We start from the raw sequence: 21,658 nt of genomic DNA on the forward strand, positions 1-21,658 counted from the left end.
TGTGCCGGTACCGGTATATATACAATCTCTATGAATCCCGGAACCGGGCCATGTCACGTGCAAAATGAGTCAAGTTGACAGTGAAAAATTTGTTTTGGGAGGTGTAACTAAAGAAAAAAAGCACAACCCTAAAACTTAACACTGGGGTATTAACCACAAGCACTAAATCAGTTCCGATGTCCTCGTGTATTAGATTGGCTAGACCCAGCATTAAGCAGCTTGGAAAACAGCTTGCTAGATCGAAGACCACTTCTTCGACATCTGCACTTGCGTACAAGCAATTACACCGTAACCAAACCAGACCTCCTTTACCTACTTTAGAAACTCCAAATTGGTCTGCTGATGCTGCTGTGAGTTCAATATTATACGAGACACCAGTTGTTCTGAATGCTTCAAAGAAACAACACGTTTTGAACTGTTTGGTACAGAATGAACCCGGTGTGTTGTCGTCTGTTTCCGGTACATTGGCTGCTCGTGGGTTCAATATCGATTCCCTTGTGGTGTGTAACACTGAAGTCAAGGATTTGTCTAGAATGACAATTGTATTGGCTGGCCAAGATGGTGTGATTGAACAAGCTAGAAGACAGCTTGAAGACTTGGTTCCTGTTTATGCTGTTTTGGATTATTCCAACTCTGAGATTATCAAGAGAGAGTTGTTATTGGCCAGAGTTTCCTTATTGGGACCTGAATACTTTCAAGAATTGATTGCTTCGCACAAGATCCATACCAGTGATGGTGCTTTTATCCCTGATTTGAGTGCCCCTGAACTGATTTTCCACCCAAACAACTTGGCTCCATCTGAAGCCTTAAGAATGAAACATGAGCATTTGAATCACATCAACACTATCACCGACAAGTTTGGTGGTAAAGTTGTTGATATTTCTGACCGGAACTGTATTGTTGAATTGAGTGCCAAACCCAGTAGAATTACTGCCTTCATTCAATTGTTGCATCCATTTGGTATTTTAGAGATCGCCAGATCTGGTATGATGGCTTTACCCAGAACTCCATTGGATGGTGTAGTAGTCGAAGAAGAAGAAGCTGTTGATGCTGCTGATATTGTTGATGCTTCACAATTGCCTCCTGGTTAATTGTTAATTGCCTAACCCATGTTAGTAATAGATTAGTACCCCAAACCGCGTTGCGATGAAGAATAATGTATTGAAGAAATTATATTAGTAAATAAGAACATAGAGCGTAGTCAGCCACATGACATTAGGATAAGATAGAAAATCCGAGGTCAATGAAGGGGGAACAGACGCTCAACAATTCCTAAGGTCACATTGCACACAAAGGATGCATGAACATCCAATAAAGGTACCCTACAACATAGGTATGCTATAATACTACAATATAGAGCAGTTGTATAGTGTAGCTATGTAAAGTGAGGTGCAGCTGTAAGTGTGCAGCTGTAAGTGTGCAGCTGTAACTTAGTGTATCTGTAATGTAATGCAGCTTAAAAATAAGGTTGTATACGTAAAATTTATACTTATTGCGTAAATTACAGCACGCAAAATACAACTACATAAGTAACAGCTATTACCCGTATATATATATTTGTACCTTACCCCACTATTCTTTTTCTGTTAATCGTGCCAGTAATCGTTGGAACCATACTAGGTAATGATTTCCCGCCACTACTAGCTCTCAAATCCAGGCAATTTAGTCGTGATAAAAAAACAAACACAGTTCGGACAGGCACGATAACAATTCTATTGTGAACACACTTCTTCCACAAAACAACTAAATTACAAACTATAAGCAAAAAGTTCATCTCAACTATGAGATTGGTATAATATCAGTCAAAAGGCATTTTTTAATCGTTTAAAAGCTCTCTCATTTTATCAAGCCCCCCCTTTATGTATTCATTTTTTTCCATTAAGTGATAACAAAAACCATTATACTACCATCGTTATCGAGTTTGATTTTAATTTATTCCATTCGAGTTCCAATATTGTATGAGCTCAACTAATTCCGGCTCTCCAGCCAAAAGCGATAACCAATCTTCCAATGGCCCAATACCTAGTGGCCAAGTTGGGGGTACTACAGTCTCCGGCAGACCTCTGGTTTACATCAAAAAGGATTCGATACCTGGTCCCAATGGTGAGTTTCTAGTACCGGCAACTCCTGCCCCTCCAATGTATAACGTCCAAGGTCCATATCAACAAGTGTTATACTATTCCCAACAAGTTCCAATACAATATGTACCAGCACAGCTTCATGGTTCAACTCCTCCTCCATCTGGACCTGGTCCACATCAACAAGTGTCCTCGCCGCAACATAATCATCGTAGTTCGCATCAATCACAACTAAGGCCGAATCATCAGGCACATCAACCCCACATATCCCAATTAGCAGCCCCACCACCACAAGATAGGTTGATTCCTCTGCATCAGGTTCCACCATATGGGGGAATGATACCAGGTGCGGCTGTGCACTCGTATCAACAACAACAGCAACAACAACAACCCCAGCAACCCCATCAGCATCAGCATCAACATCAGCATCAGCAACCACCTCCTCCAACAGCACAAATGCAGCAGATTTCTCAATCTCAACAATTTCCTCCTACTCAGATAGAGTCTCAACCATTACAACAGCCTCCACCGCCGTCATCAACTACTCAAGATGACGTGCAAGGAAAGAAGAGACAAAAGACAAAACCAAATATGGTACAACAACCACAACAGCAGCAGCAACAGCAGCACCAATTAGGGTCTACCCGAAGACGAGCTCCTACAGCTTGTGATACCTGTCGTACGAAGAAGATCAAGTGTGACAATGTCAGACCTCGGTGTGGTAGCTGTGTCAAGAATGGGATTGTCGACTGTCATTATAGAGCTGACGATGTTTCGGACTTTCTGACGTCAAATGTTGCTTCAGGAACAATACTAAGCAAGTTAGATATGATTTTGAACGACCTTGCTATACTCAAGAGTACACGCATAGCAGCAAACGATGCAAAATCTTCAATAGGTGCAAATACAAATTATTTCAATGGAGAAGGAGGGGGTGAGAGCAAGAGATATAATTTTGATCGTTGTAATTGGGATATGTCCTTAACATCTATGTTGAAATGGGATTACTTTATGAAAGCCAGTAATACCAATTTGGACTTTGCAGATCAAAAGACTAATAGTTTACTAAAGAAATATGGTGGATTACTGATCTCGCAAAAGGTTGGCTCGTTTCAAGAACAAGTTACCATGGGTGAAAGGGTCGACCGGTTAATTTCCAAGTGTGCCTCTTCACTTTTAAATTCGTATTTGACCAATTTCCAACCCAAATTGCCAGTATTAGACATTGGTTCATTAATTTTGACATTTGAGCTTCTTTCCTATTTAACCAAGAAAAACCCAAAGTTAACCATTTTGAAATGTGTCGAGTTATTAGCAGCAGGGGATGAATCCAAGTATCCTATCAATAAGGTTCACTTCGAAGAAATGTGCCAACAGCTTCCATTATTTGTTGTTGTGTGTGCCGTGGGATTCCTATCGACTAATGTCCAATTGGAGAACTTTTCCAAATTTGGAAGCTCTTTGGAGGAAAGAAAATCTGTTTCCTTGGGTTGCATCAATGAAAGAGTCTTGGAAGAGTTGGGACTACCTAAGGATAGAGGTCTTGTTTCACTTTATTTATTAAGATACTCTGAGATGATAGACAATACCTTTCATATCATGGATAAGTTCCCGTGTATCAAAGCGGAATTGCATTTAATACGAAGTGGCTACTTTTTGCTTGTTGCCCTGCCAATGAAAGCATATTCGGAAATATTGAGGGCTTGCCATCAGCTCATGTATTATTTGGAAGTTAAGAAGAAAGAGGATACACCCAGAGCTCATGATTTCATAGATCGGTTATTTTGGTCATGTTTGAAAATTGAATGTGAAATGCGTGTTGAGCTTTCACCATATGTTTATATTTCAGGTATCACTCAATCGGCCAAGACAGCTGTGTTCCCCAAAATCCCTCAATCTAATCAAGAAGACGGTTACGATAGTGATAGTGATCCTATATTTCTTGGAACCAACATTCAAACGTCGGATGATATTTCCCATGAGGGATCTCCCAAGCATCCTTCTGGCGACTGGAACGGAGATAACGATGATCTGAATAAGAACCGAATGGTTAACAGTGACGACACTGAACATGTTTTAATACGTCAATTCATACATAAGTCACGGCTGATAGCTGCGAAATATGAAGATAAATATTCATGGTATTTCTTTCTTACCGAAATTGCCGTTCGTAAAGTGGATAATAAGTTATATGATGAAATTTACACTTATGAGGTTGCAAATAAACAGCAGTTGTGGGATCAGCCAGAGTTTTACGAGGAAAAGCTATGGTCAGTTGTTATAAAATATTTGAACCAATATAACGGTATAATAAATTGCTTACCTTCACGAATCCGAGGGTTCTTGATGCAAGAAGTGGATGTCCATCAAATTCACAGTAATATCAAAAGAAGACGGAACAAAAAGTTATCTAATCAATTTGATGATGAACTTTATTTGGATGAGTTTTTAATAGATGAAGATATTATTTTGAACGCCCAATCGGAAGCAATTATTTTCATTAAAACTCGGTTTGTGGTTTCCAAGATGACATTATTCAGACCAATTATTTACATGATTCTACAAGATAGAATCTCGCTCAAAGAGTTGGTTGATAGTGCTATTTCTGTTCTTCATCCACCAGAGGCAAAGAAACATCAACAGCAACCACAACCAGGTCTGGCTGGTTATCTGTCATCGCACCCTTCTTCAACCAACGCTCCTGGACTGGCCTCTTCGGTTTCGTTTTCACCGGATTCAAACTCGCTGCAACTGGAGTTTATGTTGAATATGGATTATTTAGATGAGGCACCTCACGAATATCAAAAACATTTCATTGAAGAAGACTTTAGTTCTGTGATTGAACTGAAACAAGGAGATGAGATAGTGTTAAAGAATTTACCCATGGCAAGATTTAGGATCTTGCGGGTGTTTATAATGCATTTACTTACGATTCCCAAGATGACAATTCCCAAGATTTCTGGCCATCGTCATGCTGGAAGTTGGTATTATTTACGGAACTTGTTTGTGGGAAGCATACTCAATTATCTTTTGTATAAAAAGATGACCGATATGTTGACCACATATATGCAGATGAGGCATGTACAGATGCAACAACAATATCAACAGAGGAAGGAGTTTGAAGATACAACCGAGGGACCTGAGTTGGTGACACCACCATCATCAGCAACTGGATCTACCAGTACTCCCACGGCACCTCCTCCGTTAGAGTTACCTACTGGAGTTGATTTGATGTCGATGATGTCTGGGATCATTTCCAAGGATTCTGTGGTTAACTTTTTGGAGCATCTGATTGTTGTATTTGAATATTGGCAAGAAGAGAGTCGTGATTGCACCATTTACATTGAATATATGCGGGCCTGTTTAGCTTCTTTATGAGAGGGTTGAGACTAAAGTAGTATCTACTAGGACTACCCGATCGGGACATCCTGTGAGTTTCATGATTTCGCAAATCATTCTGCACACAGGTTTGTTTTAAAGTTGTCCAAATACAGCAAACAACCAAAGATTTTCCAACAGACTAAAATCGATGTTACAATGGGGTTATCACCATCAACAGATGGCTATTACCTCTGTTACAACTGTTGCAACAGTTGCTGTTACAATTGTTACTGTTGCCCACTGAAACTCTTACTCGATTTTAATGTCAATGTCACTAGAAAGAGGTTGGAGCCATGATGCATGTGCGCCTAGTTCAAGCACCATGAGCTATGCGAAAATACGGCAAGATCATCTGCAACCCTGGTTAGTGAAAATTTACGGACCGAACCCCCTGACCCTGAGTCGGAGAATAAAACATGTTTAATAATATTGAGCCAAAAAGAAAATAAAATTATTCGATGCGTGTTATTGTTCTCAATTTAACTTCTGGTATGGTATGCTGGTTGAATTATTATTTTTTCTATTGTTAATGAATTGTGTTTCAAATATGGTGCCGTTTCAAGTTGCCAGGAGATCTTCAAACAAGCATAAGCCTTGATATCGCTTACAAAAATGCCTGCGGTAGTTAATATAGAAGTATAAAACACATACACAACACACATACTGTGAGGAACACTCTGGGGACAACTGTGGTAACGAGCCTGTTGTCACATTGTAGTCACATTGTAGTCACATTGTAGTACACACTGTGGTGGACACTGTGGTACACACTGTAGTCACACTGTGGTATACACTGTACTATGCACCGAAGTACACTCTGTAGGTAGTACCGGAGTATTCACTGCAGTACTGGCTGCACATTTGCTATATCTGCTCTGCTCACTATATACATTCTGTATGGCGATGGAATGTTTGTGCGATCACAAGTAGAGCAATTTCACTAACAAAAAAAAAACAGCAGTTGAGGCACACCACATCACACCAAACAACAACCACCATCAACATCTTTTCCATCGGACCTATCACCGTTAACGGGGGAGAGCAGTAGTGGATGTCTTACATATAGCAAGGAACATTACCCCTGATAAAAGAAAGAAAGAAACAATACTGTGTTAAAATATACTCAATTGAGTTGAGAGTACACCATCATGATTAAGTCATTGCGTAAGAAGAGACATTCTGGTGATAATTCACCCAAACATTCCATCACGCGCATATCTTCCAACTCAAGTCCTACAGGTAGACTCAGCAGTGGGTCAGGGTCAGGTTCCGGGTCGGTGTCTGTTCCGTTGGCTTCAGCATTTGATCAGAATGGGGGGGCCTCCTTACTATTACAAAGTCCAAAGAAAGTTATCAGGGCTCTTTATGACTATGAACCTCAAGGACCTCGTGAATTGCGGTTTAAAAAGGGTGATTTCTTTCATGTACTCAATGATGACGAAGACACCATAGCCAATCAAAATGGCTGGTGTGAAGCAACAAATCCCATGACCCAAACCACAGGAATGGTACCAATGGTGTATTTTGAAGTATTCAACAGATCAAGACCCTCAATCGTCACAGACAACAAGAACAACAATAATAATGGTGATAGAACGTCTCCAATGGATCGTCATAGTAGTTCCAATTCGAGTAATTCATCCTCTGGAGTCAAACTGCGAAACTCTAACCAAGCACTTTATGCTCTCACTCTATACCCATTTAGGGCAGAGAGAGATGATGAATTGGATGTTGATCCTGGTGAAAATTTGGTCATTTGTGCTCATCATGAATACGAATGGTTCATTGCAAAACCCATTAACCGATTGGGTGGTCCTGGACTTGTACCTGTTTCATATGTGAAGATTATAGATTTAACTAATCCTTTGGCTACATCTTCTACCTCCTCTAATTCTGACGAAGACATACGAAAGCTTATTGATAATTTCAAGATCCCCACAGTTGAGCAATGGAAAGTCCAAACTGCCAAATATCAAGCTTCTACTATCCCACTTGGATCAATTTCCAATACTAGCCAACAAGCTCCACATTCTGCCAACTCTCAATACTTTGAGAACCCACTACAACAAGATCATAATGACAACGATAATCATAATAAAGCAGGTGGTATACCGGGTGCCATTCCTAATAGCAGCATTTCGTCTGAACTGTCGATGGCATCTGTTGTGGAGGCCAGTGTTGACTCCTACCAACTTGATCATGGCAGATACCAATATCTTATATGTGCGAAATTGTCCAATGGGAAAGTAAGGTATCTTTACAGATATTATCAAGACTTTTATGATTTACAAGTGAAATTGCTTGAGTTGTTCCCCTTTGAAGCCGGGAAGATGGAGAATCTGAAACGGATCATCCCATCTATTCCTGGTCCGTTGATAAATGTCAATGATCATATTTCCAAACTACGTCGTGAAAAGTTGGATTACTATTTGAAGAACTTGATAGCATTACCGGATAATATTTCCAAATCTGAAGAAGTGTTACAACTATTTGAATTGGTAGAGAATGGCTTTGATCGTGAGATTCTGAGTAACGAATCAACTACCAATAGTAATGCTGTTAATTCATATTATCCTACAAACAATAATAACAATGTTATATCCCAAAGAAGAAGGTCACTGAAACCTATCAGTTATCAATCTAACTACCAGCAAGAACGATTATCACAATATTCAGCTTATCATATTACTGCAGCAGATGTTAATACACCCAACTCTCAGGAATCACTTAATCAGTCAAGATCGTCTTCCATTGTACTTGCCAATTCCCAACAAACACAACAGACACAACAACAACAAGCCACAGCCACATCCACTGAGATGGCGAAAGTTAAGGTCAAATTCTATTACGATGAAGACATATTTGTACTTTTATTACCAGTCACATTGCGACTCCAAGATCTCCACGCCAAGTTATTTAAACGATTGAACTTGGACGAAGAGACGCAAACCCACAACAATATCCACATGTACCTCAAGAAGGACTATGACGGTTTAGTGGAAGAAACACTCGATATCAAAGCCCAAGTAGTAGCACTTGAAAACCATGAAATTAATACCGATGAAAAGTTTGGTGATATCTTGATGGATAAGTGTAAAGTTGTAATATTAGTTGCTTAATGACGTTAATGCTAGTGATCTTCATAGAGTCTATATGGTGTTTATACGGTTGAATATATGTGGGTGTATATAGTAGTAAAGTGCGCGCTATAATATACAATCACTTTGTAATTTACAATGACTGAATAATACCTGTCACTTACTTCCATAAATGGGTATCAATGTAACGCTGCATGGAAGTAGGAGCCTGGTTGTGACTGATTATATTTGGGGTAGTGAAGTATCTGACTCGGCCGAAGAAGAGGACGACAGGGAACTAATCTCCGTCCTGGATCTAAGTGATGAAGATGATGATATTGATCTTATTAGTGGTGCTCCTTGCCCTGAAACTATAAACCACCTTAGAAAGATCCCTATTGATTTCCTACTCACCTCTACCATACCTGAAACATTAACACCGTCGAATGGGGATCCTTCAATCTTGCTGGTCTCTGTTGCTGGTGCTGTTGATGATGAAGGTGGAGGTAAGCAGAAGGGTGATGAGTGTGAAAAGGTCAAACCTTCACCTGTAAGAGTATTCAATTCCTCGTATCTGATTCCTATAAAACCCATACTACAACCCATCACCAATCCTATTAGCATGGAACAAGAAGCGAAACCTTCTCCGTCCACATTCTTCAAATATATTAAGAGGATATTCTGGAGCCGGGCTCATCAAACAACTGAAACGACTTCAGATAGTATTGTGCCTTCATCACTTCCTACTCCCATTTCTGCTATTTCCAATCAATCAATTGTGGGTGATAGTGTTGGTGATGGTGATAAGTTGCGTCAGAGGAAACTTGTGCACAGAAGAACACAGTCACTACGGAAACACAAGTATCTAGTGAAGCAAAAACGGATCATCAGGTTAGCCAACTCGTCTTCTTCAGATTATAGCTCATCTGAAGAAGTAGATGGTGCTGATGATGATTCATGGAGAAAACTACGAAATACAACCATCCCTAACTCCGATCCAATGACACCCACATCTGATACAAACAAATATAATATCACCTCAGACGACATTGTATCACTCTCTGAGTCTGAAGAACCCAAATGGCCAGGTATGTTCTCTCAAGTTTGACTGTATGTTTTAGTTGCAATGGTTCTCTTGTATACAGATGCGACCCCCTAACACCAGGGGTCACACTTTCACATACTCCGAGCTATTTTCGGGGATTGATTCAGTTACGACTACTCACCACTACTCCTTTAGCTACCAATAATCATGATCTCCCCCAAATACGCTTTAACTCACTACTATTACGGTGCTAAGACACTTGCGACCTCGATTCCCAACATAGTGAACATTTATGTCGATTACAACTGTCCATTCAGTGCAAAGTTGTACGTTAAGCTTGTGGATGAAGTGATTCCTCAGTTACAAGTTAAACACCCAAACAAATTTCAATTTGTATATGTCAATGTCATTCAACCATGGCATCCCAATTCTAACATGTTGAATGAGTACGGGTTAGCTGTTGCCAAATTCTTAAGAGAGGGCCCCCGTTCTGATGTTGATGCTAGTTCTATTTTTTGGAATGTGTCTAAGATCCTTTATGAGAATAAAGAGAAATTCTATGATGAAGCAACGGTTTCCTTGACTAGAAACCAAACTTATGCTTATATTGCAAAAGTTGTCAATGAGAAGTTGCCTCAATTGCCCTTCACCGAAAGTCAAGTGTTGGAGCTTTTGGATATTAAGCCTTCGGATACACCTTCCAATTCCGGTAATGGAGTAATCGGTGATGTTAAGTATTTCACCAAATATTTGAGAGGTGTGGGTGTTCATGTGACCCCAACCATTTCCATCAATGGTATCACTACTAATATTGAAAGTGGATGGTCAATTGATGAATTGGTTAAGTACTTTGAGTCTCAAATCTGATTTATACTGTTATTTTTTACATATATACATATATATGTTATATTTTTATTGTCCATCAATGTCGTCATATTTATCGATTCTGTCTTCTGCGACATCTTCGTCTTCAATTTTGATACCTCCCGAAATTGAGAATTGACCTCCAGCCCCAATTAATTGGATGGTGTGGTTCTTAGTGGCAGTGTTCACGATTCTAGTAGGCTTTTCTACATCTTCGTCCAAGGGTCCTAACCCTGGAGCATACGTATCGGCAAACCCCCAAGCATATACAAACCCATCATCTGTAACTGCAAATGAATGATGCGAACCAGCAGCAATCGTTTTGATCTTAACTCCATTATCGGCCTTAGCACCGAATTGAAGCTTAGTAGGTGTAGGAACAGATCTGGCAACTCCATGAGCGTCTTTAAAAGTAGATGGAGGGAGGTTCTCCTTTGGGATCCCAATCTCCTTCATATCATATCTACCCCAAGAATAGACATCCCCTTCGGATGTTAAGGCTAATGTATGATGTTCACCGGCACTGATTTCGGTGATACTTAACTCCGATAACGCTGGGATCTCTGTAGGTTTGGTAATCAAAGATCCATCTTCTAGTTCTCCATTGATATCAGTCAAGGCACATTGTCCAAATTGGTTCAACCCCCAGGCAAATACCTTGCCTTCGACGTCAATAGCAAAACAATGGAAATCTCCACTGGCAATATACTTGATATTATATAACCCAAATTGTTGAGGTTCAAGTGTTCTGTATCTGTGTCTTTCCAATACTCGACGGCCCAATTGGAATTGCTGCCCATTACCCCAAGCATATAAAATTCCCTTCTTATCCAAGGCTAATAAATGGTCCTTACCGCCCGCTAATTGTGCAATGTTACTAAGCTCCTTCACTTTGTATGGTGTTTTCTGTAATGAGATTTCCTGTCTTAAAAAGCCCAATAACCCTTCATTGCATCTGAAACATCCCCAAGCGTAAACTTCTCCATTATCATATAAGACTGCACTCAAATTATCTGTGGCTACCACTTGAACAATTTTAGCTCCTCCATCTTCGGTGTTAGGAAGGTTCTCAACCAAACCAGGTGTAGATTCAGCTTCATTCAAATCACCATCTTCATCATCAGAGTCTTCGTCACCAGCATCCATTGACTTTAAAACCTCTTTGGCTTTGGATGTATCTCTACCCAAAACACCACTATCATTTCCTCCCCATGACCATAATCTATTAGCACTGTCTAAAGCCAAGGAATGCATACCTCCAGCAGCAAAATCAACTATTTTAATACCTTTACCCAACTTTTCTTCGGTTAAAAACGGATTCAACCGGGGTCTCTTGACTTCCTTGGTCTTAGCACTGGGTCCTAATCCAAGTTCACACATAGAACCTGTACCCCAAACAAATATGTCCAATGGTTCTGTTTTACCAGCTACGATCTCCACCACATCCGGAAGCTTGTTCTTCGAATGTAAAACACGTGAAGAAGTCGATTTTTGTCTCTTGGCCAGTCCATTGGCCGTGGCTGCCTTTCTCTTCCTGTCTAAAGCCACCATATTGTAATGTAATAGGACTCTTGATGTTGTCGCTTATTAACCAGCGTTGATTTTCAAATCCCATCTCATCACCAAATACAGTCCTAGTCGCGTGATTTATGTCACGTGTAAATTAAACATGTGACTGGTCACGGTATATTGGTTGTAGATCTTCCTTTTTAAACTAGACTGTGTATATATAACAAGGGATATATCTATATTATTAGTTTAATGCATTAACATTGGGTCTTGCGTAGCCAGCTCTCTTGTGGTTCCATTTACTTCTGGTCTCCACAAATAACCGGGCACTTTGATGAAGAAGGTATCCAATTGATCCTATAGCACGGATTAATGCAAGAGCTGCAACTGACCATAAAATAAAACCCAAATAATAGTTGGAACTGGTATCTCCAGCACTGTATACCTGAAGCATTGTCATAATAAAAATAAGATTTGCAAGCATCCAGAAAAGGACGACTTTTGTTCTAACATCTTTAGCGTAGTCTTCTCCAGCAAGTTCCAGGGTCGTCTCTTTGGGAGTAGGCACCTTCATATTTGATCTCTTGGCCCGAATACTGTATAAAGTGTCAAGATAATCCTCATCAATATTTGTGTCGACCACAACAGCTTCAAACTCACCGTCTTTGTTCTTTTCAATAATGTATTGATTGGACTTGTCTTCCTTAGGTTTGTTATCACCTTTAGTACCCCATGAAACATCGTGTGTGTTACAGAAGGCAAATATTTGTAGTGTGCAAGTGTAAGATGGAATCATAAGGAAGTACTGGAGCGAGCACGTAATCATGTGCCAGGGGTCCAAGTATAAGATTGAACAAAGAACATAGAGACCATATGTTGAAAGCATTGACACCACAATACTCACAAATACATATGTGGAGGTATTTCCCATTCCGAATTCACGAATGGTGTTACACACAAAGAAAATACCAACAATGAATGAGTATAATGCACATATTGTAAGGAGAATGATCAAAGTTTTGAAAATATTCTTTGAAGCTTGAGGACGATTCCCAATAGAAACAACAAATAATGAAGTCAAACAAGCTATTACCAAATAATTGAATAGGGTGAAAATCCAAAACCCAGCCCTGTGGTCGATGTTGGGAGAATCCGTCAAAGATCCTGTCAAGAAGTAGAAAATAAGGTAGAAATTGGCTAATGAAAAGAATGAGAATACCATAGTCACAAATTGGTAAACGAATTCAAAATGTAACCAAAACTTCCTCATAGAAGAATGTCTGGTACTCCAAACTTTTCTGAAGTTACTAAGGGAATACAATGCAGCAAAAAATGCACCATTAATCCACCGCCGACGTTGAGAAATAAATTCAGAAACGGTTTCAGGAACATCGGTTTCTCCAGTAGCCAGCTTAACAAATTTCAAAACCCAATTTTCATTTCTCTTTGCAATCAATTCCCAACAAAGAATACGATCTTCTGCAAGGTACATGTTTGCCTCAAAGAAATTTCTCTTTGAATTTGTACTATGGTGATCACTTAAAAGGTCTTCACCTTTGAAATATGCTGCCAATGGACCAGATCCATCAGGATGGTTCTTCAATGCAATCCATCTATATGCTGATAAGGCACCAGGTAAAACTGAAATGTATCCAAATAACGATTCAAGAGGTTTGTCCAAAATGTTTGACATTTTATATTCAAAGTTTTGAGAGGCTACCAAAGGGTTTGTCAAATTAACCCAGCCTTTACCCTTCATCGCTTTAATTTCACCTGCTGCACCTCCCACGTTAGAATCTCTATCAAATGCCTTCCACAAGTTGTAAATTGCATGATTATCAGGTTTTGTACCTACATCTAACAATATGATAACATTTGGATCCAATACAGGACAAAAGGCGTTGAAGAGCCATCTATGTGAATTGATCTTCTTTTGATTTCTTTCCTTCAAACAAAATAATACTTGAACAGGAGCCAAACTTTTTTCGTCACCTTTAAACTTCAAATTCTCATCAATAGAAATCTGTGTTGTATATTCAAACAAATGAGTAGTAACTTGCTTGTTATTGACATATGGCCTTGCCAAATTGTGTTGATAGCAACCAGTTGCTGTCAAATATTGCAAGACTTGATCGTTGACTTTATTTCTACCATCTGCAACAATAATAACTTGGATTTTCTTCCAAGAATCTTTACCCCAAACACTAGATTTATTTCTGGAACATAAATGTGCAACATTCTTCATAACACCATGCATTGTCCTTGCAAACGAAAAGACATCTTCATTGTACATGGTAATGCAAATGACAATTTCTGTTTCTCTTCCAAATTTAGAAGCTCTAAGTGTGAATCCTTCTTCGGCAAATGCATCCGGTGTAGAAGTACAAGCTGTGTAAGACATGCTTGTGAATTCACCAAAAGGTGATTCTGTTCTGGTCAAAACTTTCTTCAAATCTTCTGGAATTGGATTTTCAAGTACAAGATTGCCCGTTTTCCCACCTACAAGCCTGACCTTTCTTCTGGTGATAGTCTTTTCTCTCTTTGGAACATACCCATTGTTAATATGCTCCATCACATTTCTATCTATGGAAGCATTGAAGAAATCCTTCTCCTCCCCACTAGTTGGGTTGGAAACGTAGGACGAACCGCTGTAAGCAGTATTTTCAGAACAAAGTGATTGTTCTTCAAACTCCCTTTGATAAGAGTCGTAATCATACTTTTCAGGACAACTTTCGCTAACAATTGTTGCTTGCTCAACTTCACTATTTGCTTCAGCAAAGCTTTCAGGAGAGAATATTGGTTCTGGAGGCTCCAAAAATCGTTCACTCTTAGTTGAAGAAGAATTGTTGAAAAGAGATCTTCTTGGAGAACCATGGCTTCTCCCAAACTCTTCTTCGTCATCATCGTCATCACTGATTATAACTTCTGTAGCCCTTTGGCGAGTTGGTGACTCCCTTGAAGCAAAATGAGCTCTTGCAGTGGGACTATCAAAGGCCGTTGGTGACCGAAGAGGAGAACTGACAGGCGAAGTAGACACGGACGATATCACATGGTTGTTGGTAGTGTTATTCATGTACAGAAGATTAGGAGTGGTCCCCAATCTACTCCTTTGAATATGAGCACTTCTTGCAAAGATATTTGGTGATTGTCTTGGTGGTGGTGATTGGGTAGAATTAGGAAAAGCCATGAATTCCTCACTATCTTCATCAGAAACTGATGGTCGATATCTTCTTGGAGAGCTTCTATCACTTGTAAAAGCAGCATTGGGAACAGAGGGTTCATCTCTGAACGGACTGTTGTCGTTAAAAGGATCAGACATTCTGAGCTTTCTACCAATTAGCTGTAGCTATCAATGTTTGGAAAGAATATCCCGTAGAAGAAAACTCAGCTTTAGTCTCTACTAACTGTGTATTTCAACATCAATGTATTCTCACATTGTCTGTTCTTCCGAACTAAGAATTCCAGTTGGCCTGGATGGCTAAAGTTCCTATTTGTGTTTTTGTTATGGTCTAATTTGGCAATTCATAAACATCCATTTTGAGTATAATCATTTAACCGAAATTGGTTATTATATTTCATTACGTAATAAAGTGTTTGTCTGAATAAATCTGTATTGGTTTGAAATGGTAGCGCGATATAAAGGATTAAATGTTTGATGTCAAACTAAGGTAAGTAAATTCACACACACACACACAAATACACTAATGTTAAACTATTATGGATAGTGATACGAGAGCTGCGGGCTCTATTTACCGACATAGCAATAATCTGGCATCGTCGATTCTACCTAATATTTCTAGTGTTGGATTTACAAAACTAAGGAAAGTGAACACAAACACTTCAACAATCTCTACCACAAGCACCGCAACCACTGCTACCACTTCAAATCCATTAACTCGATTATTTACCAGTAACAAATCTTCCAATAATGTTCTGAATCTAGATGGGTTCGCCTTTGATGACAATACTGATATAAGGACTGGTATCACGGGATCCGGTAATAGCAATGCATCAATGATCTCTAAAGCAACCACTAAAAGTGACAAGAGTTCAAAGTTTTATGGCAGTGGAAGAGAGTCAAAGTTTAGACTCAAATTTAGGGGCAACAAGGGCGATAATGGGAATTCCAACGATACAATAGAAAGACTCGATTCCACAAACATGGTTGGAAATAGCTCCGATACGTTAACATATGGAAAGTTAGATACTAGGCCAGAATTAACAATCCAAACAACAGGACATCTGTCCCTTACAATTCCTAAACGTATTGGGAGTCTGATTCTGTTAGAAGATCCGGGGTATAACGGAGGTAAAAAGGCACAAGTCAGTTCTCCGGCATCCACATTTCACAATTTATTTCACCGAACTTCGACCTCAGCACAACCGTTAAATGATACCAGAATCAATGAGAATGAAGAATTAAGTACAACTTCAAACAGAATTCCTATAAGTCTTTCATCCAACAGCTCAAACTCCAATGTTATTGACCAGGTACTTGCGTCTACTTATAACTTTGCAAATCCTGATTTCACTTCAGAAGACGTCGATATCTCAACAAGTTCCTCGATTCAGGAATTGCAAAGAAAATTATTAACTCCGACAGATCAATATTTACTGGGAAAAGTTAGATGTAATTCAACTACTAAATTAGGTACAGCCGGTTTCGGAATTAGTCCACAAATATCAGCAAGCAATAACTCAGGCATTCATTTATCTAATAGTGGCCTCAGCATTATTGGATCTCCAGATAATTCCATAAATACTTCATTCAGCGAAATAGGTTTGAGTATTGCAAATGACACCCTACCACGAGCAGAAGAGTATAGTAGTAAGAATTATAAATTCTATATCAAGTTGTTCACTTTGGTCAAACTGCTTTGTTGTCCTTCCCAGTATCGCAAACAACCTAACGGGTTTCTGTTTCCCTTTTTAGGTTTAACAGTAGAAAAGGTTACTCATTTTGTCAAAGAAGGTTATGTCCAGCATTTCCCCCAAGTACCTGACATTGATGATTTTCACATTAGGGAAGTCACTTTGGATTTAACGCTATTTTACTCTCAGTGCTTGAGTGCATTAAAGATTGATTCTAGTATGCCCCAAAACCTCAGTCCACACAATGGTCAATTAGGAATCGATATTTTGATGAGCTGCTGGACAAAATTGGAGTTTCAGTGGACGATATTTAAAGAAAAAATTAGGTTCTACTTGATGTTGATATTTCAACCATTGCAAAAGTATCTAAAGGATTTCTCTACCATCAAAATCGACCGAATTCTTTTTGCCTCCTTCAAGGACAATATGTTGACACCATTTTTGGTTCAGAGATTGAGCAACTTCCATAACTTCCATGACGAAGAACGCAAGTCCCTCAAATCTAATATGCCCTTAGTGAGGAACATGATCAACTGCTTTAGCCTATTAACAGGTAAAGCAATTGTTGATAGCAATAACCCGCTGGCGGCCACATTTTTATTTAATGATACATACGAAATGCTTTGCAATATTGAGGACGATAGGAATTAAAGGTGATAAATTATAGGTAAGGTAAACTAAAGTAGGTATCATTTGTATTAAGATAAAGAAAATTATATATGCTTTCAAAGATATATGATCCAGATTGTGCTAATATAATTCGTTCATGTCAAGTTCAACTATTTGCCTGCTGGTGTCTGTAAAGGCATTGGGCTCCACTTTGCACTTGTAGGTAGGCATGTTAAGTGATAAAAGTTTGACTTCTTTAATTACTTTCCACTGTTTCAGCTGAGGAACAATTCCTTTGCCCATCTTGTACTTTACCTCTCTACAACGACTATTTTGAATAGACCAGTATTTTGGTTTCATGAGAAGCTGTCCATAGTGGTTTTCAGGAACGTTACATGTAAATGTTGAGGTAAAATGTGCAACAACCGAACCATTGATTACCACTGACGTGTTTGTTGTTATGAAGGTAATAATTTGTAGTGCTGCGGCTACAAGGTGGCCTATAACAAACTTGGCTGAATACTTGTTACTAAGGCTTCCGCTTGCTTGAGCTGCATCTAATACAGGAGAAACTGGATAGTATCCAGATACTTCTCTTTCTTCCATCTCTCCTGATTCGAATTCTTCCCACAGGTTCTCTTCTTCGTTGTAAGCAATTACTTTGTTAGTGTGTTTCACTACGAGAGTGTTATCAGTCGATTCAAAAATAGAAGCAAGGTTCATTCGTTTAAGATTTCCCTCAGAAACCTGGTATATCTTTCCACTTGTCTTATCTTCACCAGCATTATAACCTAACTTTTCAAAATTGCTTTCACTATAGTGGTCTAAATCAATTACAGTTGTCAAAGTGAAATTTGTGTTGAGCCTATCGTAAGGAATCGAGCCTGCAAATGCAGAGGCAACTGCCAAAAAAAATGCAGGTATTATAACAAAGAGCATTGAATTGAATAATATCTATAAAAATATTTAGATGTTTAATAATGAGGATGGGCGTTATTTTATATCATTTTGGAAACACTATAACATATATAAAAAGATCTTTCATTTGGCTATCCGTGACAATGTTAAGCTGACAGCATTCCAAAATCTCAATTATGTAGCAGAACATTCTTTTATTTTGAATAGTGGTCACTTAGAGGTATTTTTCTATATACTAAATGTTCCTCAATTGAAGGGATTCCAAATTAAGACAATTTAGGCATTTCAAAGTGTTGCATACCAAAATCGTATCAAGCTTCAAAAGTTATTATATAGAAGTATCTGTCCCTGTATGATTCTTACATAAGCAAATGTATGAGCATACCGAATTCGTGATCTAGAGGCTTAGTAAAAATTTGTCACTGTTAAGCATACCTGGCATTGCAAATACTCAAGTATAGATGGCGTTTGAGCTCACTGATCATTAATTTTAGCGATTTCTTGAAATGACGTTACCACTTAACTTTGGTTCCCAGCTTTGACATGAAATTGTTTACGCAGAAATAAATGCGCACTGCAAGCTCCTCAGCATCGAATATCACAGATAAGAACCATGTGCTGATCTGTTGATATATATCGCCATTCTACACAACAAAATTAGGTAAGCGATGGATTAAGATAGAAGAGCAATTTGGTGATGAGGATGATCGGATCAACGAAGTTGATTTCGAGCAACCAGGACTAAAAATATCCATGACGAAGTAACGAGAAGGTGAGAACTGCCGAAGATGACCCCTCAGAGCCTGGGATATTCGTTGAAACCCTGATGATGAGGGCTTGACCCCAGGAAGTGGTAAAGAATAGTGAAGAAAGTTGGAGAAAGTGGGGTAGAAAGTGGAACATAAATAGAGGGAGAAAATCCTAGATTTGCTAAAGTCAATTCACAGAAAGTAAGTTGAGTAATAAATATTTTTACCTAGTAACATTACACGTAAATAAAAATGCATTGCTTAGTTTCTAGTAACATTTACCGATAGCCAAAAGGAAGCTCAACCGAGTACAATTATTTGAGCAATGCACTGCTTCTTATTATTATAACCGCCAAAATCACAACCTTTAGTTAACTCAGATGTGATGAGTTTCTTTTTGAAATATACTGTAGATTCATGGAATAATTCTTCCCTTCATCTCGCTTGAAAATTAGAACTAGGTAAGATGATATCACGTTCGGGGTAATTCTAAAAAAATGACAAATTGCCAAAATAAAGAGTAACTCAAAACTAACATTTACTCTCAAGATAAACTTTCGCTGATTTCTCATCAGCTAACAATTAGCTCTGGAAAGGTTAAAAATGGAAGTAATAAGTTAAAGTTTATTGCATAAATTAGGCGTTTTCTCTAGAAACATTGTGCATTAGACTCAAAACCTGAAATTGCTTTCTCTAGCCCACTCACAATGCACATTAATAATTGTGGATCATTTTCTAACGTAGTTTCAAGTTTGAGCAATGCAAATAGAAAGCCTAAGATACTAAGAGACCAAAATGTAGAAGTTGCATTAGAAGGATATGGTCTTTTATGAAATTGAAACCCAAACCAGTAAGGATTGAGAAACGTAAAATCTACTAGGGCGAGAAGCCGCAATTACTACGACAGTGGTTAAAAATAGAAAAAACTAAACTAAGAGCAAAAAATGCAGAGTAATCGCAAACCTAACCACTGCTGTGGAAAATTTCAAATTATATTTATCTGAAAAATTATGTGCTACTTGTTAAATTTATTATCACTATAACACAGTTGGAATCGTACTTAAAAAATGCATCGATTTTGATGGACCATATAATTGTTAAAATTCACGTCTATAATCCTCGTAACAAACCATCTTGTCAGTTCTAAATAAGTGGGATAATATTATAGTATATTAGACACCATCCATATAAACAGAGTAGGACGAATGTAGCTATATTTATAGCATTTTGTTTATCACATGGTTTGTTTAGTCTTAAACCATGTGATTGAAGTCTTACTATGTAATTATGGTAATGGCTGGCTTAATATGCTTGACGATAGCACTATTTCAGATTGTCTGGCTATATTTTCATTACCTCAACTTTCCTTATATGGAAATACTCAAATATATCTTTTGCCGGTTAATTCTTGTTTGTAAAGTTCAACTTAGGTTTTTGTGTTATTTCGCATTCGTTGGACACAACACTTCAACAGCAATAGCTATCAATGCTAAGAAATTTATGAAATGTTTTCGTATACTTATAGACCTAACAAGAGTAATACCTCTACTAGGAGTATTGTATTTTCAACTCACCTCTGTTTATAAGAAAGGAGAGTTATTTTATGTGTCTCCCAGCAACTAGTGAATCTAATTCAGCCTATATATTGACCTAAAAATGCATTAGGAAGAAACTCCAACTATCTTATTTTTACTTCACATTTTTTTGGGAGACGGTTTATGGTCGATGTAGGATAGAACTTCAAAAGAGCATAAACTTGTAAAATGTAGAACGCACATGTTTGTGGAGTATTTCACTTAATTATGAGATTTCTACTATCATATGCTGTTTAACTTATACACCTCCCCAAATGGTTGTATTTATGAAATATTAAACTATCTAACTCGAACGACTAAAATATATGACTTGATTTCTTAGGTTGTAGTTTTAAGTATCAAGCTACTGAAGAATAAGGCACATAATTTCATGGTATCAAGATCTATAATTTAAGAGAATCAAGGTCTATATATATAAAAAGAAAGAAATTTTTGGATCATATTCTATGTGCTCAATTAGCGCAGTTTACAAAAAGAGCTATATACAAAGCACATATAATGAAATCAAAACAAATATCGATCGAGTTTATCTGTTATAATTGTGGGTGAGAACGCATATATAATGAAATTAAAAGTAAATATCCATTACATTCATCTGAAATAATTATAAGTAAGTAAAGTTGTTGCATCTGAGTCGCTTTCATTCGAACATTTTACCCCTTCTTGAATGAATCACCATGAAAATGGGCACGAGATTATTGTTCAAGTATTGTGTCAGAAGAATGTGGGATCGTGTATGTCACAGATATGTAATCTGTTGGTTGCAAGCAAATAGTCTACGGGCTATAAATAAGGTGTTGAAGTATTGTGTCAGAAACATGCAGGATCGTATATGACACAATTATGTAATCTGTTGGTTGCAAACAAATAGCTGAGAGAATATTGTAGAAATCCTAAATTGAGTTATTTAAAATATCCCGTATAGGTGAGTCAGGATATTTTAAATGATAGCTAGTCACGT

The 21,658-nt window shown here is 38.2% G+C and overlaps 9 protein-coding genes across 9 annotated transcripts; 6 read left to right on the top strand and 3 right to left on the bottom strand.

The window, feature by feature from the left end:
* Positions 1-64: 64 nt before the first annotated feature.
* ILV6 (acetolactate synthase regulatory subunit) lies at positions 65-1,091 on the top strand (the record flags this gene model as incomplete). The annotated part of the gene is made up of 2 exons (XM_043194894.1): positions 65-68; positions 172-1,091. 2 exons carry the CDS (start codon positions 65-67, stop codon positions 1,089-1,091), a joined length of 924 nt encoding a protein of 307 aa, XP_043050645.1.
* Positions 1,092-1,781: 690 nt separating this feature from the next.
* ZCF27 (Zcf27p) lies at positions 1,782-5,456 on the top strand (the record flags this gene model as incomplete). Its single annotated transcript, XM_043194895.1, has 2 exons — positions 1,782-1,790; positions 1,947-5,456. The coding sequence occupies 2 exons, from the start codon at positions 1,782-1,784 to the stop codon at positions 5,454-5,456; spliced, it is 3,519 nt and encodes a 1,172-aa protein (XP_043050646.1).
* A 1,151-nt stretch (positions 5,457-6,607) lies between these two features.
* Positions 6,608-8,578, top strand: BEM1 (phosphatidylinositol-3-phosphate-binding protein; the record flags this gene model as incomplete). The annotated part of the gene is made up of 1 exon (XM_043194896.1): positions 6,608-8,578. The coding sequence occupies one exon, from the start codon at positions 6,608-6,610 to the stop codon at positions 8,576-8,578; it is 1,971 nt and encodes a 656-aa protein (XP_043050647.1).
* Positions 8,579-8,729: 151 nt separating this feature from the next.
* Positions 8,730-9,644, top strand: KQ657_004218 (uncharacterized protein; the record flags this gene model as incomplete). Its single annotated transcript, XM_043194897.1, has 1 exon — positions 8,730-9,644. The coding sequence occupies one exon, from the start codon at positions 8,730-8,732 to the stop codon at positions 9,642-9,644; it is 915 nt and encodes a 304-aa protein (XP_043050648.1).
* A 144-nt stretch (positions 9,645-9,788) lies between these two features.
* Positions 9,789-10,448, top strand: KQ657_004219 (uncharacterized protein; the record flags this gene model as incomplete). Its single annotated transcript, XM_043194898.1, has 1 exon — positions 9,789-10,448. One exon carries the CDS (start codon positions 9,789-9,791, stop codon positions 10,446-10,448), a length of 660 nt encoding a protein of 219 aa, XP_043050649.1.
* A 45-nt stretch (positions 10,449-10,493) lies between these two features.
* Positions 10,494-11,996, bottom strand: RCC1 (Ran guanyl-nucleotide exchange factor; the record flags this gene model as incomplete). Its single annotated transcript, XM_043194899.1, has 1 exon — positions 10,494-11,996. The coding sequence occupies one exon, from the start codon at positions 11,994-11,996 to the stop codon at positions 10,494-10,496; it is 1,503 nt and encodes a 500-aa protein (XP_043050650.1).
* Positions 11,997-12,198: 202 nt separating this feature from the next.
* On the bottom strand, positions 12,199-15,273 carry CHS1 (chitin synthase; the record flags this gene model as incomplete). Its single annotated transcript, XM_043194900.1, has 1 exon — positions 12,199-15,273. One exon carries the CDS (start codon positions 15,271-15,273, stop codon positions 12,199-12,201), a length of 3,075 nt encoding a protein of 1,024 aa, XP_043050651.1.
* Positions 15,274-15,671: 398 nt separating this feature from the next.
* KQ657_004222 (uncharacterized protein) lies at positions 15,672-17,477 on the top strand (the record flags this gene model as incomplete). The annotated part of the gene is made up of 2 exons (XM_043194901.1): positions 15,672-15,678; positions 15,898-17,477. 2 exons carry the CDS (start codon positions 15,672-15,674, stop codon positions 17,475-17,477), a joined length of 1,587 nt encoding a protein of 528 aa, XP_043050652.1.
* Positions 17,478-17,576: 99 nt separating this feature from the next.
* On the bottom strand, positions 17,577-18,795 carry KQ657_004223 (uncharacterized protein; the record flags this gene model as incomplete). Its single annotated transcript, XM_043194902.1, has 2 exons — positions 17,577-18,337; positions 18,789-18,795. 2 exons carry the CDS (start codon positions 18,793-18,795, stop codon positions 17,577-17,579), a joined length of 768 nt encoding a protein of 255 aa, XP_043050653.1.
* Between the last annotated feature and the right edge of the window lie 2,863 nt (positions 18,796-21,658).

Source organism: Scheffersomyces spartinae (genome assembly GCF_019049425.1).
Source record: "Scheffersomyces spartinae strain ARV_011 chromosome Unknown scaffold_5, whole genome shotgun sequence".
In the NCBI taxonomy this organism is placed as follows: domain Eukaryota; kingdom Fungi; phylum Ascomycota; class Pichiomycetes; order Serinales; family Debaryomycetaceae; genus Lizanozyma; species Lizanozyma spartinae.